General features: G+C 58.1%; 4 protein-coding genes and 1 non-coding gene across 5 annotated transcripts; 3 read left to right on the forward strand and 2 right to left on the reverse strand.

Moving 5' to 3' along the window:
- Positions 1-441: 441 nt before the first annotated feature.
- BO72DRAFT_209687 (FAD-binding oxidoreductase) lies at positions 442-2,884 on the forward strand. The gene is made up of 9 exons (XM_040939656.1): positions 442-576; positions 632-946; positions 1,037-1,863; positions 1,926-2,155; positions 2,208-2,389; positions 2,440-2,469; positions 2,522-2,595; positions 2,646-2,690; positions 2,754-2,884. Exons 2-8 carry the CDS (start codon positions 659-661, stop codon positions 2,683-2,685), a joined length of 1,671 nt encoding a protein of 556 aa, XP_040805587.1. The 5' UTR covers positions 442-576; positions 632-658; the 3' UTR covers positions 2,686-2,690; positions 2,754-2,884.
- Positions 2,885-3,196: 312 nt separating this feature from the next.
- Positions 3,197-5,177, forward strand: BO72DRAFT_209683 (endonuclease/exonuclease/phosphatase family protein). The gene is made up of 3 exons (XM_040939655.1): positions 3,197-3,633; positions 3,692-3,948; positions 4,016-5,177. The coding sequence occupies exons 1-3, from the start codon at positions 3,418-3,420 to the stop codon at positions 4,875-4,877; spliced, it is 1,335 nt and encodes a 444-aa protein (XP_040805588.1). The 5' UTR covers positions 3,197-3,417; the 3' UTR covers positions 4,878-5,177.
- A 1,529-nt stretch (positions 5,178-6,706) lies between these two features.
- On the forward strand, positions 6,707-8,111 carry eglD (putative endoglucanase). Its single transcript, XM_040943843.1, has one exon. It carries the CDS (start codon positions 6,819-6,821, stop codon positions 8,010-8,012), a length of 1,194 nt encoding a protein of 397 aa, XP_040805589.1. The 5' UTR covers positions 6,707-6,818; the 3' UTR covers positions 8,013-8,111.
- Positions 8,112-8,474: 363 nt separating this feature from the next.
- On the reverse strand, positions 8,475-8,587 carry BO72DRAFT_t40. Its single transcript has one exon. It is a non-coding gene; the product is annotated as a tRNA-Leu (tRNA).
- A 619-nt stretch (positions 8,588-9,206) lies between these two features.
- On the reverse strand, positions 9,207-15,322 carry BO72DRAFT_483197 (acetyl-CoA synthetase-like protein; the record flags this gene model as incomplete). The annotated part of the gene is made up of 2 exons (XM_040947783.1): positions 9,207-10,243; positions 10,279-15,322. The coding sequence occupies 2 exons, from the start codon at positions 15,320-15,322 to the stop codon at positions 9,207-9,209; spliced, it is 6,081 nt and encodes a 2,026-aa protein (XP_040805590.1).
- Between the last annotated feature and the right edge of the window lie 82 nt (positions 15,323-15,404).

Genomic DNA, 15,404 nt, shown 5'->3' on the forward strand with positions numbered 1-15,404 from the left:
CACTTGTTGCAATCCGTTCAGGTGGCAGACGAACTCCGATATCTTGGTGCATTGCATACATGCTTTTTTGCAGGGCATGTGTTAGTAATAGACCCGTGCAAGTAACTAGTTATTGAAGCCAGCTGAGTCATTGCGAGCAACCCTCCTGTCAGGATCTGCGTGAACAGAGAAAGGGAAAGTTTGATAGTAGGGTTGAACATCTATATCCTTGCATTGTTCATGGACTGACATGGACTGAGGAATGCGGTGAACCTGTCTTTTCTCCCCGCAATAGTTAACTTGACCACCGCCGCCTCTTTCCGACCGTCTTTCCTCCACCTCCTTCTCATCTCCCTGCGACACGACGATCACTTATCATCGCACTTTGAGCTCAACCTTCAAGAGCTCTCCCCTCTCCATCCCTCGAGCCTCTCCGGTGTAAGCATCAACAAGCAGAACCTTGATTTAGCAGCCTTTCTGGATTGAGCCAACCATTAGTATTGTTGACATTGGAGGCCGAGCGCGAAACCGACGACCCCGGACCGCGTACTGAAGACGACTCAACAAACACATCAAGATTGTCTCAACACCCCCTTGGTGAGAACATGGCTATTAATTCTCCTGGCTCTGTCTCAACTGACGCATCAACTAGAAGATCTTTCGGGACTCCGCAATCGTGATGAAGGCATGGCAGCTACGTAGCTTTCGGCCTCGCTGGCCGAGGCCACCAACATCTCCACGGTCGCAAAAGCCATTCTTCTTCCGATCCAGCTCGTCGACCTCTCAGCAACGCGCCTCTGAGCGATCAAGAACTCTTCCCCTCGTTGGCACCGCCATAGCTACTGCTGTTGTCACTCTGCTGGCTTCTAAAGCGTGGGATGGACCCGCGGCGCCCACCGAAGCCGAAGCCGAAGCCGCCAAGACACAGTCGGGTGGAAGATATGCTGATCTCCCAACCATGTTGAAGGTACGATCCCGCCCAGTCCAGCCCAGTCCAGTATAGCATGCAGTTTGGCACCAATTATTCGAACCATTGCTTCTAACCGGTCGCGCGTAGGCTGTCAACGAGCTGCGAAGTATTCTAGGCGACGAATTTGTCAGTGTTGATGCCGAAGACATCGAGAACCATGGGTACTCGGATTGGTCGACCTCCAACACCACCGAACGCCCGGTCGCAGTCGTGAGTCCTGCCACGACTGAACAAGTCTCCCAGATCGCGCGTGTCTGCACCAGGTACAGAGTCCCTATGGTCCCATTCGGTGCAGGATCGAGTGTCGAGGGGAACTTCTCCGCCCCGCATTCCGGCATCTGCATCGACCTGTCCCGCATGAACCAAGTGGTCGCGGTGTATGAGCAGGACATGAACGTCACGGTCCAGGCCGGGGTGCGATGGGTGGACCTGAACGATCAACTCCAATCGACCGGCCTGTTCCTGCCCATGGACCCCAGTCCAACCGCTTACGTGGGGGGCATGATCGCCACGAACTGCAGTGGGACCAACGCCATGCGATACGGTACCATGAAGGACTGGGTGGTCAATCTTACCGTCGTGCTTCCCAATGGGTCCGTGATCAAGACCAAGCGACGTCCGCGCAAGTCCTCGGCGGGGTACAACCTGAATGCGCTGTTCACGGGGTCCGAGGGCACGCTGGGCATCATCACGGAGGCTACGCTCAAGCTGGCAGTGACTCCGCAAGAGACCAGTGTGGGGATTGCCACATTCCCGACCGTGGGAGATGCAACGGCGGCCGCATCGAAGCTGATCCGGGCGGCGGTACCCTTGGCGGCGCTGGAGTTTATGGACGATGTCCAAATGAGGATCATCAACCAGAATGGTGGCGCGGGCGGGAGGTACTGGGTTGAAGCCCCAACGCTGTTTTTGAAGTAAGTGTGTGCGCATTTGGATTGTGTAGAGCTGCCATGGGAGACGACTCTGACATTCTCAGATTCTCCGGCACCACGGCTGGAATCAATGAGAGCATCGACCGAACCCGGGAGATTCTCAAGAACAACAAAGGGGACGAGTTGATGTTCGCATCAAGCCCGGAGGAAGGGGACAATCTCTGGTCTGCCAGGAAGCAGGCCTTGTGGACGACCTTAGCGGCGAGGCCACCAGGCACGGAGATCTGGTCTACCGATGTGGCGGTGCCGATCTCACGTCTGGCCGAGATCGTTGGTGAGTAGTGGTCTCCAGCCAGTTTCTTCAGGCATGCTGATGGTTGGAACAGAGATGTCAAAGGAGGAGTCCAGTAGCCTTGGACTTTTCTCCACAGTATTGGGGCACGTTGGCGATGGCAACTTCCACCAGGCTGTAATGTACAATCCCAAGAGCCCTGAGCAGTATCGAGCTGTGAAGGCATGTGTCTCAAGAATGATGCAGCGGGCGCTCGAGATGGAAGGCACAGTTTCTGTATGTCCTTTAGACTTTTGCACCTCACAAACTCACACTGACGTTCTCAGGGCGAGCACGGCATTGGGATCGGGAAAAAGGTAATTCACCCGCTCCCTGACTAACCGTAAATACGTTATCTAACCTGAGAAGGACTACCTTGAAGAGGAATTAGGGGAACCCACGGTGGATCTCATGAGGACATTGAAGCGCAGCGTGGATCCTTAGTGAGGATGCCTCCGATCATGACTTGGCCAGTACTGACTTTGACTCATAGTTGGCTCATGAATCCTGGCAAGGTTTTCAAAGAGAAATGACATGAGTATTTGCCCTGAGATCTCAACAGTTCACACGATCAGCATGTTGATCATCCTTGGTCTTCCAGGCAACAGGCAATTGCCCCTAATTGCAACACACTACTGCCGACGCGGGTCATCAAGCCCACCTCCGACGTGGGCATGCAATATGAAATTCGCACATGACGACTCTATTGGTCCCCCTTGGGTCAATTGCTTATCTCGCCCGTCTATATGCCATCATCCTCATGGGATCAAGTTCTGCAAGCGAAAGTGCCAAGCTCAAGCCAAGACAACGGTCGCATTTCAGTGCACTTGGCACGACCAACTGAAGTGGTTCACTGCTGCCACGTGCAATGCTTGGTCTGTCTATCCGAAGTGATTCTGCAGAGTATCTCATCTCCTGCTCCTATTTTCAAGTCGCTTGTACTATTGTGTTGGCTGGATTCAGGAACAGAACAGGCTTGACATCCGACATTCCTGCAACCTGCATGCCAAGAATGCATCCACGTACGAACATCACAATATCTCCGCCAATGGCCGTGGACAATTGCAGCGCGTGACGATCTTTTCCAAGCTCGCAAGAGACAACCCTGCTGCCGAGAGCTTAGCATAGAGACGAGCACCTCGGTTACAGCTAGTCATCTCATGATAGCTCAGGGTTCCCCTCTTGTTCCTCATCTATTTATCTGCCCCTGAACCAGCTGCTCCACGCAACAAAGGCATTCTCCCGGAGGACGGATAAGCTCCAGTATGCGGAACCTTGAGCTTCTCGGGCTGAGTGCCCTCGCAGCTGCGTCGGCCTCTGCGGCCACTACCAGCGGCAAATTCACCGCACTGTGTTTCAACGTCGCTGGTCTGCCGGAGATTCTTAACAGTAATGACGTGAATGGCACGAAGACTGAGAACGCGGAGGAGCTTGGCAAGTATTTTGCAGAATATGGCTATGATATCATCCAGCTGCAGGAGGTATGTACTGTACATCCCACCATATTGTGGGTTGAGGAGCTCGCTCATCGAAATCAAGGACTTCAACTACCATGCATACATCTACGAGTACGACGACCACCCCTACCGCACGGCTACTTCGGGCGGTGCCGCCATCGGCAGTGGCCTGAACACCATTTCCAACTACGACTGGGTTGACTTCACGCGTGTCAAGTGGGACACGTGCTCGGACGCCTCCGAGTCGGACTGCCTGACCCCCAAGGGCTTCACCTTCATGCGTTGGAACCCGTCCGAGGGAGTGTACATTGACTTCTACAATCTGCACGCGGATGCGGGGTAGGACATCCTCCTCCATCAACACCATCGTGACCGCCATATCATGAACTAACAGACAACCTCACAGCACCGAAGACGGCGACGAAACCGCCCGTAATGCCAACCTCCAACAAGTCGCCGACTACATCGACACCTGGTCGACCGGCAACGCCGTGGTCATCATGGGCGACACCAACAGCCGCTACACGCGCAGCGCCGACACGGGCATCCGCGTCTTCAAGTCGCAGAACAGTCTCACGGACGTCTGGGTCGAGCTGGAGATGGGCGGGGTGTACCCGACCGCGGGCGCGGACTCGCTGATGTGCGACAACCCCTCCACGAACGAGACCTGCGAAACGGTGGACAAGGTGTTGTACCGGGGCTCCAGCCTCGTCACCCTGGCGGCCGACAGCTTCCGCTACGACGGCGAGGAATTCCTCAATACCAACCCAGAGTATCTGGGGGATGTGCTCTCTGACCACAATCCGGTGCTGGTCGACTTCAGCTGGACGCTGTCCTCGTCGCTCCGCCAGAGCGAGTTCTCCGGCGGGCCGCACGGCGACTGGTTCAACGACCTCCCCAGCTTGCCCGCCGCGCCGGTGGCCTCCGTGCTGACCTTCCGCGGCGCCGACCGGCTCGACGCGGTTGCGCTGAAGCTGACGGACGGGACCACCTTTAGCCACGGCGGCACTGGCGGGACGGCCGTGTCGCTGACGCTGGACACCGGCGAGTACTGGACCCAGGCGGTGCTGTGCACCGGGCAGTACAACAGCCACACCCGCAACTTCTATATCAAGGCTACCACGAGCGCTGGCAATGTGTTGGAGGCCGGGACCGCCACGAGCAACTGTACCACCTTTACCGCGGATGACGGGTATGCCATTGTGGGGTATATGGGGCAGGATGGCGATGAGATCGATCAGTTGGCTTTCATCTATGCTGCGTACTAGGGTCGCGTCGCTGGGAAGGCGGTTCGAAGCTGTGAGGTGTGAGACTAGCATGGAATACATGAAGTTGATTTGTCGGTGACTTGCTCGCCTATTTTCCTTTGCGACCGCAGCCTAACCAGGTATATGGTAGAGTCTGGGTGTTTGCTGTGTTACTTGGGCTTCTAGCAACATCCGGCGTCCCGGTCCTCGAAGTGTTCGACCGGGTGGTACTATCGCCCTTGTTCGAGCGCTAGACCATAAATCACCCGCAGTGCATGGCGCACGTAGCGACGAGTGGTATGGAAAAGGTGCAATGATGGTTCAGATAATTGGTTGACAATTTTAGATGGAGGGCATGAGCGAAAGTGGCCCGCGATTATAGACGGCCCACAACCGGGTGAAGCATTGGGCCAATGAGATGATGCGGAAATTGTACATCTCCGAAAGATACCGTGTGATAATCCAAAGGAAGAGAGATGCCAGCTTCTCGAGTATCAGGGGCTGTCCTTGGGTTCGCACTGTCCGGGGTTTGACCGCAAGAACCCCATCACATCCAGTGAAATGAATACTTTATTTTCATACACCCGCTTGTGCATTCATATATCCGTCAAGATCCTACATATATTGCCTGAAATCACTAGCTAGGTTGAATAAAGCTGGTATTTACTTCTTCAACTTCGTACGCTTTCCCGATGCATGCCCACCGGGCCCGCCGGCATCGTATCCGATACTGACAAGACATACAGGAGGAATACTTCTCCGGGCACTCCTTCAACACAACTAACCGAAAGGATGATGCATTGAATGATTAATGGATCAATGGGAAACTCCCTGCTATTATCGTAGCACTCATCAATTCCAGGGGTAGTTCTAGGACAACTAGTTCATGCACATAGATTGCGCGCGCCTAGAAGCCCACTCTCGACCAATGAGTGACATTCCTTTTGCAAATGCTCCCAGCTTCCTCCACTTACTTTCCGATGCTACATATAAGCGCCTTGGGTCAATCTGCCTAGCTCCAGACCAGAACGAATAACTGGGCTTGGCTTGGATTGGAGGAGGGGGTTCAGGAACAATCCAGAACTCCGGAGGTCGCATTCGATTGGGACTGGACTCAATCAACTCGAGTGATTAAGTGACGTAAAAGAACAATACAGTTCACTACTCTTCCATGAAGCCTTCAATTGCATTTGAGGGGAGATTGTGGCATGTTTTTGCATGGGCGATGGGTCCGCCAAGGCCTCTGGGTGGATTCCTTCGGGCGAGACCAAACGGGCAGATTAGGGCAAGACATGGTCTCAATCGGGGTCAACGCCACCAGACGCTGTCACATTGGGGACTTCACCGCACCCGTTACTCCGTACTCCTGGAGCCCAGGGCCCAGGAAGATTCCAAGATTCCAGGTTCACCCTCGGAAACTGTGACCAGTCAAGCAGCCAAGAGCGATCGAACCACCCATGGTGCCCTTGGGGAGATTGCCTGCGGCGGTGTCGAGTTAGAGAGTAAGACCCAGGAGACGCATCCGAGCCCCGTCCAGACCCCGTCCGGGTCCTGTCTTGCCTGCTGGCCTCCTGTCTCGAATGAAGCCAAGCCGCCGCTGCCACAAAAGGGCTTGGCAGGGAACTTGCCTCGGCGGATGGGAGCGAGCCAGACGCTCTCCGGTGGAGGCGGGCAGCATTTAAGATGAAACGTCGCGTCTTGGCGGGCTCCGCTCCAGTTCGCCGGCATTCAGAATTTCATCCTCTGGACGGATTCCGGAGTAGACCCTGCTCCAAGGGCCCTGATATAAGACCCTTCTCCTTGCTACTGCTGCTGTGCCTTTTCCTTTCTTTTCTTCTCCAGCTTGGATAGCAGTTCATTCTTTTTCTGCAGGTCATCTTCCTTCCATTCATTCATTCATTCACTTACTCCCTTCCCTTCATTTTTCAGTCCTTCTTTTTTTTTTACCACTCTTCTCCCAAAATGAAGTCCTCTACTTTCGGTATGCTCGCTCTGGCAGCAGCAGCCAAGATGGTCGATGCCCACGCCACCGTCTTCGCCGTCTGGATCAACGGCGAGGACCAGGGTCTGGGCAACAGTGCCAGTGGCTACATCCGGTCTCCCCCCAGCAACAGCCCCGTCAAGGACGTGACCTCGACCGACATCACCTGCAACGTCAACGGCGACCAGGCGGCGGCCAAGACCCTCTCGGTCAAGGGCGGCGACGTCGTCACCTTCGAGTGGCACCACGACAGCCGGGACGCCTCCGACGACATCATCGCCTCCTCCCACAAGGGCCCCGTCATGGTCTACATGGCCCCGACCACCGCCGGCAGCAGCGGCAAGAACTGGGTCAAGATCGCCGAGGACGGCTACTCCGACGGCACCTGGGCCGTCGACACCCTGATCGCCAACCGCGGCAAGCACAACATCACCGTCCCCGACGTCCCCGCCGGCGACTACCTCTTCCGCCCGGAGATCATCGCCCTCCACGAGGCCAACACCGAGGGCGGCGCCCAGTTCTACATGGAGTGTGTCCAGTTCAAGGTCACCTCCGACGGTGCCAACACTCTGCCCGACGGTGTCAGCCTGCCCGGCGCCTACTCCGCCACCGACCCCGGTATCCTCTTCAACATGTACGGCTCCTTCGACAGCTACCCGATCCCCGGTCCCTCCGTCTGGGACGGCACTAGCTCTGGCTCTGCTTCCTCTTCTTCCTCTTCTTCCTCGTCCAGCTCCTCCGCCGCCGCTGCCGTTGTTGCCACCTCCTCTTCCTCTTCCTCTGCTTCCATCGAGGCCGTGACCACCAAGGGTGCCGTCGCCGCCGTCTCCACCGCCGCCGCCGTGGCCCCTACCACCACCGCCGCTGCCCCCACCACCTTCGCCACGGCCGTCGCCTCCACCAAGAAGGCCACTGCTTGCCGCAACAAGACCAAGTCCTCCTCCGCCTCCGCCGCTGCCTCCGCCGTCGCCGAGACCACCTCCTCCACCGCTGCCGCCGTCGCCGTCGAGACCACTGCCGCCGCCGCTGCTTCCTCTGCCTCCTCCGCCTCCGGCACCGCCGGCAAGTACGAGCGCTGCGGTGGCCAGGGCTGGACCGGTGCCACCACCTGCGTTGACGGCTGGACCTGCAAGCAGTGGAACCCTTACTACTCCCAGTGCGTTGAGTCTGCCTAGATTCTGAGTGTCAGGGGGGGTATGACCAGATGAGATGTGGTTGTGTGTTAGACGTGGATGGTTCGGTGGGTGTTGGTTGTTGCCTGCTGGGGTGTTGACTAGATTCGTTGTATAAATTAATCAAATCCATTCTCTCTGAGATGTATTACTGAGTGTCTGTGTCGACTGTAGCTTTTGCTGGGGTCTGGTTGGAAGTGGGTGTATTGCTCTCTGTAAGGTTGGCGTGTCATAGGGCTAAGGGCTGTGTCTGCCTACATGCATGGATGGCGGGTGAAGAGGGGAAAGCGGGTTGTTGTCATTCGATGCTGATTCCTCCAGTTCCAGTTGTCTATGCTTGAGAAGTAAAATTTAGAAAATGAATGAAGAGGACTGACAAGAACTGACAATAACGATGATTTCGCCGAAGAGAAAAACAGAGCTGAGGGACGACGGACGGGAAAGGCGGGAGGCGGCAAAAAGACATGACAAGGGTGGGATTCGAACCCACGCCATCTGACGATGATCAGGAAGCTTTGGAAAGCTGACTGCTAAGGTGGACCTTAACCTGACGCCTTAGACCGCTCGGCCACCTTGCCGGTTGATGTAAGAAGCTGGTTTTTTTTGTTATATGAACAAAAGCATACGATACCCGTCGTTGCCTTGACCACCGCCCGCCCCCTTGTGCGACCATGCTGCGATACTCTTTATTTATTTTTTGGGGGGTGGAGGCCCTGTTTCCGTTTCTACTATTGCTACATCGGTAATGTTTTCATTGCGATGAACTCGCGTGGCTCACGATGCTCTCTTATCCGGTGCAATACTCCATTCCATCCCGCCATCTAATAAGTTATATATCCGCTTGCTGTCCGCACCTGCCGGAAGACCGGGCCGGGGACTCAACGGCCAGAACTTCTGGGAATGGAAAGCATGCACCTCGCTCACTGACTCTAACCGCCAGGGGATCCACAGATGAGACTTACATGCGATGACCATTACCACGGCTTGAACATTGACCCAAAAAAAAAAAAAAAATCCAGGGCAGGTCGAGAGAGCGGACAACGCAGCCTTCCCTCCTCGAACCGAGGCCGATTCTCCGCGGCGAACAGTGATATCGATAGGGCTTTAACTTGCGCGGCAAGTATGCCATGGGCTGCATGAAGTCGACTATCTCCAGTCCCCAATCGAAGAAGAAACACCAACCAGCCGCACGACAGCCTACAGCGCCAGCCACGGCGCCGAAAGCAGGGTGTTGGGGAACTGGGCGAACCGGTGGACGGTGGTCAGCAGACGGCGCGCCAGCGCGGCGGCCTCCTGGGCGCTCAACACGTCGCTGGAGGCGAGGACCTGGATCTTCAGCTCGCGGCCCGCCGCGATGGACCGGATGAGCACCTGGTCGGGCAACTGGATGCGGAGGTCGGTGGACCGGAACGCGGTGTCGGTGCCGTCGAAGACGAGCGGCGGGGGCCCCTCCCCCGGCAGATGGTTGACGATGCACCCGAACCGCGTGCCGCGCGGCCAGCGCGTGCTCTGGGCGGTGATGTCGGCCAGATCCAGCACGCTGTGGCGCGAGATCTGGACGTAGTGCTGGTGCAGCGCGTGGCAGAGGTCCAGCACGGACCCCGCCGCTCCGGCCGGCAGCTGGACGCGCACCGGGTTGATGTTGATGCACGGGCCCAGGATGCTGGTTGCGCCGCGGACCGGGTTCTCGCGCGTGTCCATCACCAGCCCGAAGGTGATGTCGTTGGTGTCGGTGTACTGGGCTAGGGTGAAGGCGAGGGCTGCGTTCGTGAGTGTCGGGATCGTGATCCCCGGCAAGCAGCGCGGGAGCGCGTCGATCGCGGTTTCTTTGATGTCGGTGAAGCTATCGCGGTCTGGGACCGCGGTCGAGACGCCGGCGAGCGTCGTCATCGTCGCGCCCGGGAGATATCGGCGCCAGAAGTCCAAGGCCGCGGCCGTCTTGTGCTGGTGGCGACCATACATATACTGCGAGAACGGAGCGGCGGTCGCGGGGGATGGCAGGACGCCGCCGGCACTGTAGGCGGTGGTTAGGTCGGAGGACAGATAAGGCAACGAGAGCCCGTCGTACTGGGCGTGCGAGAGCTGGAGCACAAAGGCGTGTTTCGTGGGCGACTGAGAGATCAGCGTGAATCGCGTGGGCGGTTTGCCTAGCACCAGAGGGTTCTGACGGCCGAGATTAGGGATCTCACAGCCCGGACAGTCGGCGCAGAAGGAGGAGTCCGCGGTATGTTGTTCTGCTAACCGGTGGGAGAAGCACTCCGCGAAAGACCGGAGGACCACTTGGACAAAACTGCCTCGAAGCCTGGTGAAGACGGTACGCAGAACGCTGTGCTTCTGGACCGGCAGGCGGCTCGCAGTCGGTCGAGATCTACGGGACCGTCGATCATGAAGGAGATGGTCACTGGGGTCCACTGGGTGAGAAACCAGACCTGGCATCCTGTCAATGGGAGGATGTCGAGGATGGCGTCTGTCGACGTAAGCCCTAGCTCGCCAAGCTCGGCCGGGGTGAGAGACGAGGAGTCGTAGTCCAGGAGGGAAAAGGGTGGGAAGTCCTGGTGCTGAACCTTTGGGCTCGAGAGCAGCGAGGTCTGCATCTCCAGAGCCAGAGTCGCCACGGTGGGATGTTGGAAGAGGTCTCGCACCGTGATCGCAGTGTCCAGCTGGTTGTTGATTCGCGTCACCACCTTGGTGGCCTTCAGTGAATCGCCACCGTGGTCGAAGAAGTTATCGGTAATGCCAATATCCGTCCCCAAAATGTCGCTGAACACTCGAGCCAAGGTAAGCTCTGTATCATTGCCTGGTGCTACTCTCTCTGGTATTACCTTCGATCTGGGACACACGTGGGCCTGCTTTGCGAGCGCCTGGCGGTCGACTTTACCGTTGTTGTTCAGGGGCATCTCGTCACCAACCACGATCAACCGGGGCACCATGTACTGGGGAAGCCGGGCCTGGAGCATCTGCCGCAGCTCTCGCTCGGTTTTCTGATTCTGTCGCTGTTGGAGAGGATGGTTGCTTAACGTTCGAAGCGACCGACCCGTATGGTCAGTGGGGAATCGGAAGAGCACTCGCCCTGTCTTGCTTTGCGTCTGGTTGCGGTGGAAGATAGCATCCAGTCCGCCGCGCTGGGAATGCTGCCGGGCCCAGCTGATCTCAACCTCGAAGCCCGTCTTCCGAGCCAGTGCAACCAATTCCACCGGTGAAAGAGACGGCGGGGATTGGCTCATGGGACGGAGGGTCTGGAGCCGGTGGTTGCGGGCAGCCAGCACATTCACAGACGGATCATCCAGAAGATCGACAATCTGTCTTTCTAAGATCGTCTTCCGGTACGGGATGTTGCTCACAGCGATCAGGGATGACTGAGTCGACTTCTGCAGAAGCCCCAAGAGGGATTGGTCATCCATTGCAGCGCCCCCAAAGTCAATCCAGTCGCTCTCCTGAACCTCGTGGACCTGAATCAGCGGGTGCTCCTCCCGCCGGGCATGCAGTACAGCCGCATAGCGGTAGCAGCTCAGCTCGTTTGTTGCGTCCATCTTCTTGGGCAGGATCTCGACGTGTTCGATGAGGTCGGGGAGCTGACTTGCTAGCATTGTGAAGAACGCAGGATCAAGAGGTAACTCTTCTTCCACACCAGGAGCCTCAGCAATGGTCTGCTGAATGTCGTCCACCGTCGCTGCGTCGCCCAGACGGTGCAACACCTTGGACACCTGGAACTCTTGGTAAAGTGCATAAGACCGTACGTCACCCAAGAAGATGCGCTTCACACCCTGCAGTTGCACCAGGTCCTTAATCACCTTCATCAGGTACCCCGAAGAGGGGAAGTATTGGGCAACCGAGTTCAGGATGGCAAGATCATGCGACTGGTCGCTCTGAAGGTGACAAATGTCCGCCGCCGTGCCGACATGCATGGAAATCTTCTCCGCCGCCCCGGGGAATGACTGGGCAGCCGCGGTGACAAGTTGGACTGCATTGCGCGCCGGCTCCACGCCGACATACCGCTGGAGATGATGGATCAGATTGAAGAGGACCATCCCACTCCCCGTGCCTACTTCTAGCACGGTATCATGTGGGCTGCTCTGACGGATGGTGTCAATAGTGTCGTCCAGCGATTCGTTCATCGCCCCGGCATCAATATTGTTTCCATCGTACATCGAGGTCCATCCGACGAAGTCTCGACCGATTGTGTCAGGTCCCAGATCGGCCATCGCGCCGTAGTTGTCCGTGTTGAAGAGGTCGGTCCAGCTGCTGACCTGTTCGGTCGAAGTGTCTTCAGCAGGGTGCGCGCCCGGGGCTGAGTCTTGCGCTTCGAGAACTGTGACGAAGCCGAGAATGCTCGAACCCCCGTCTTCCTGTTCCTGCCGCTGTACCACAGCCACAGCATCACTGACCGAACTGTGGGCGAGCAGGGTCTGCTCGATCTCCGCGAGTTCGACGCGATAGCCGCGGATTTTGACCTGCTGGTCCATCCGCCCGAAGCATTCCAATTGCCCGTCCGTTGGCCGATACCGCACGCGATCCCCCGTCCGATACGCCCGGGTGGGTTGCCCGCCGATCTCGACGGTCACAAAGCGGCCCTGGTCCAGCAGCGGGTCGGTGTAGCCTCGCGCGAGCCCGGCACCGGTGACGACCAGCTCCCCCATGACCCCGGGGGGCACGAGACGCAGGCTCGGGTCCATCACGTAGGCGCCGGAGTCCGTGAGGGCCCGGCCGATCGGCACCCCATTCACACATCGCTCCCCGCGAGGGACGCGGTATATCGTGCTTCCCCCGGTGTTCTCCGTCGGGCCGTACGTATTGACGACCGCGCCCCCACCTTTGATCAGCCCCTGCGCCATGGCCAGGTCCTTCGGGCTCGATCGATCACCTGCCACCATCAGCAGGCCGAGGCTGCGTAGTGTCTGCGGGTGTTCGTCCAGGCAGCTCTTGAGCAGCGCGGGGGTGAACATCGCGGCGTGGACGCCCGCGGTGCTGAACACCTCATCCAACTGGATCGCGTTCATCACGGCCATGTCGTCGATGCAGATCAGAGTCCCGCCGTTCAGGAGCGCCGTGTAGATCTCCCACGTTGAGATATCGAAGGCCAGGTTGGCCATGTGAGAGATGCGGTAATCCGGCGGAGAGCGGAGTAGTGTGCCGTTGCTCTTCGCTAAGCGGATGATGCCGCGATGCTCGATCATGACCCCCTTGGGACGGCCGGTGGACCCCGAGGTGAACATCACGTAGGCCAGACTCCCCGGGCGCGGGGGCACAATCGCCGGGGCCCCGTGCAGGGTTCCGTGTGGCTCCGGATGATCAGGCTCTGGTGCGCAGATAAACTCGACCCCGGCGCGGTGGACGGCCGGGGCATTGATGTCCGCTCCTAGCAGAACGAGTCGACAGCCCGGAACGGATGCCAGGATCGTCTCGATGCGGCCCGCGGGGACTTTGACGTCCAGAGGCAGATAGGCCAGGTTGGCCTTGAGGATCGCCAGGAATGCCACGATCGTCTCGCATGAGCGGTTGGCAGCCACCCCCACGAGGGTCTCTGCTGGAAAGCCTCGGCCTGCGAGCCAGGTCGCGAGCCGGTCCGACCGTCGGTCCAGCTCAAGATACGTCAGCTGCGTCGATGCGTCCTGAACAGCCACTCGGGTCGGGCCGGCGGCCACCTGCTGCTGGAAGATCTCGACGACGCTGGCGTCCCGTGGGTACTCCGATCGTTCGATCTGGATCAGCCCCATCTGGTCGAGCGCAGGGTAGCCGTTGGCTAACGGGAGACGTTTGGCTGTGGTCTCCGGCTGAGCCAGCCCTTGCTGCAGGAGATCGCGGAACACCGCCAGGAACAGGCTGATGGTGACGGGGTCGAAAAGTTCCTTGGCATAGAGGACATGGCCCTGGAGGCAGTCCTCCCCTTGAAACAGGTGAAGCTCCAGGTCGAACCTCGTCGTGGGCACGACATCAATCTGTTCGGTCTGCACGCCGTCCAGCTCGAATTGGCCGAAGTTTGCCTGCGAGTGGACCGCAAAGGCCAGCTGGACCAGGGGATTGCGCGAGAGGTCTCGTCCATTCCCCAGATGGGAGACGATGTCCTCGAAGGGGACATCCTGGTTGGCGAATGCGGCGCTGGCTGTGCCTTGCACCTGGCGCACCAGCTCCTGGAAGGACTCGTCGTTGACCGTGATGCGGATGCACTGCACGTTGACGAAGAACCCGATCAGGTCTTCCAGCTCCTGCCGGCTGCGGTTGGCAACCGGGGTGCCGATCGTCGCGTCGCTTGCCCCGGTCAGTTGGTAGTGCGTCAGCCGGAAGACGGTGAGCAGGACAGTGAACGGGGTCACTTGGCGCCTCGCACAGAACTGTTGCAGGTCCTTATACAGGGAGCCTTCGATGCGGATCTCTTGACGACCCGCTTCGCCCGAGAGGGACGTGGGCCGTGGGTGGTCACAGAGAAGCTCGGCGGGCTGGCTGTCGTGGAGCTGCTCGAGCCAGTACTCCAGCTGCCGCTGATGCTCGCGGGCCTGGGCCTCCTGCCTCTGCCAGGCGGAGAAGTCGCGATACTGGATGGGGAGGGGCTCCACTGCTGACAGCGGCGGCCGGCCTCGAATTGCAGCAGCATAGAGGGCCTTCAGCTCCTTCCGGAGGACGTTCACCGACCATCCGTCGGAGACGATGTGGTGCATGACAATCGATAACACATGGTCCTCCGGACCCAGGCGGAAGACGGATGGCCTCCATCCAGGCTCGGTGGAGAGATCAAAGACCGTGGCGTGCTCGCGGTGCAGCGCACGCAGGAGATCTGCGTCTGTTGACGAGGCCATGTTGATCACGTCGAGTGGTTTGGGGTGGAAAGGGTGGACCACTTGCAAGCCCCCTCCGTCCTGTTGATTGAATGTTGTGCGGAGAGTTTCATGGCGCTCGGCCAGTGCTGATAGAGCTGCCTGCAGTGCGTCTAGTTGAAGAGGGCCTCGGAGGCGGGTCGCAAATGGCATCAGATACCAGGCAGAGCCGGGGTGCAGTTGTTCCAAGAACCATAACCGTCCCTGCGCAAATGACTGTTGGACCGGACCATGGCTCTGGGAGCGAGGTATCGAGACGTATTTCTTCGACCGTGGTAGTGGTGTGATTCGCTCGGCCAAGGTGGCGATGTCTGAGCACTCGAAAACATCTTGAGCAGTAATGGCAACGTCGAGCTGTTTGTTGATCCGTGATGCCACCATTATAGCATCGATGGAGTCTCCGCCATAATCAAAGAAGCTATCAGCGGTGTCAATCTTTGTTCCAAGGACTTTGCTGAATTCTTGAGCTAAAGCATGCTCGGTATCACGTTCTGGGACCGGCATGTTATTAGATGTCGAACAAGCGATGGCCTTTCTTGTCGGTGTCGAGCGGTTGACTTTATCGTTCATAGGTCACTTTGTCCAA

This window comes from Aspergillus fijiensis, assembly GCF_003184825.1.
Source record: "Aspergillus fijiensis CBS 313.89 unplaced genomic scaffold BO72scaffold_5, whole genome shotgun sequence".
Lineage (NCBI taxonomy): Eukaryota > Fungi > Ascomycota > Eurotiomycetes > Eurotiales > Aspergillaceae > Aspergillus > Aspergillus fijiensis.

What these genes read in the sequence shown, in the direction of transcription:
- BO72DRAFT_209687 (XM_040939656.1), top strand. Translation starts at nt 659, where the DNA reads ATGAAGGCATGGCAGCTACGTAGCTTTCGGCCTCGCTGGCCGAGGCCA. An exon ending in ACGTCTGGCCGAGATCGTTG is followed by an intron (nt 2,156 to 2,207) that starts GTGAGTAGTGGT and finishes TGGTTGGAACAG; the next exon opens with AGATGTCAAAGGAGGAGTCC. An exon ending in GCATTGGGATCGGGAAAAAG is followed by an intron (nt 2,470 to 2,521) that starts GTAATTCACCCG and finishes TAACCTGAGAAG; the next exon opens with GACTACCTTGAAGAGGAATT.
- BO72DRAFT_209683 (XM_040939655.1), top strand. Translation starts at nt 3,418, where the DNA reads ATGCGGAACCTTGAGCTTCTCGGGCTGAGTGCCCTCGCAGCTGCGTCG. An exon ending in ATATCATCCAGCTGCAGGAG is followed by an intron (nt 3,634 to 3,691) that starts GTATGTACTGTA and finishes ATCGAAATCAAG; the next exon opens with GACTTCAACTACCATGCATA. An exon ending in AATCTGCACGCGGATGCGGG is followed by an intron (nt 3,949 to 4,015) that starts GTAGGACATCCT and finishes ACAACCTCACAG; the next exon opens with CACCGAAGACGGCGACGAAA.
- eglD (XM_040943843.1), top strand. Translation starts at nt 6,819, where the DNA reads ATGAAGTCCTCTACTTTCGGTATGCTCGCTCTGGCAGCAGCAGCCAAG.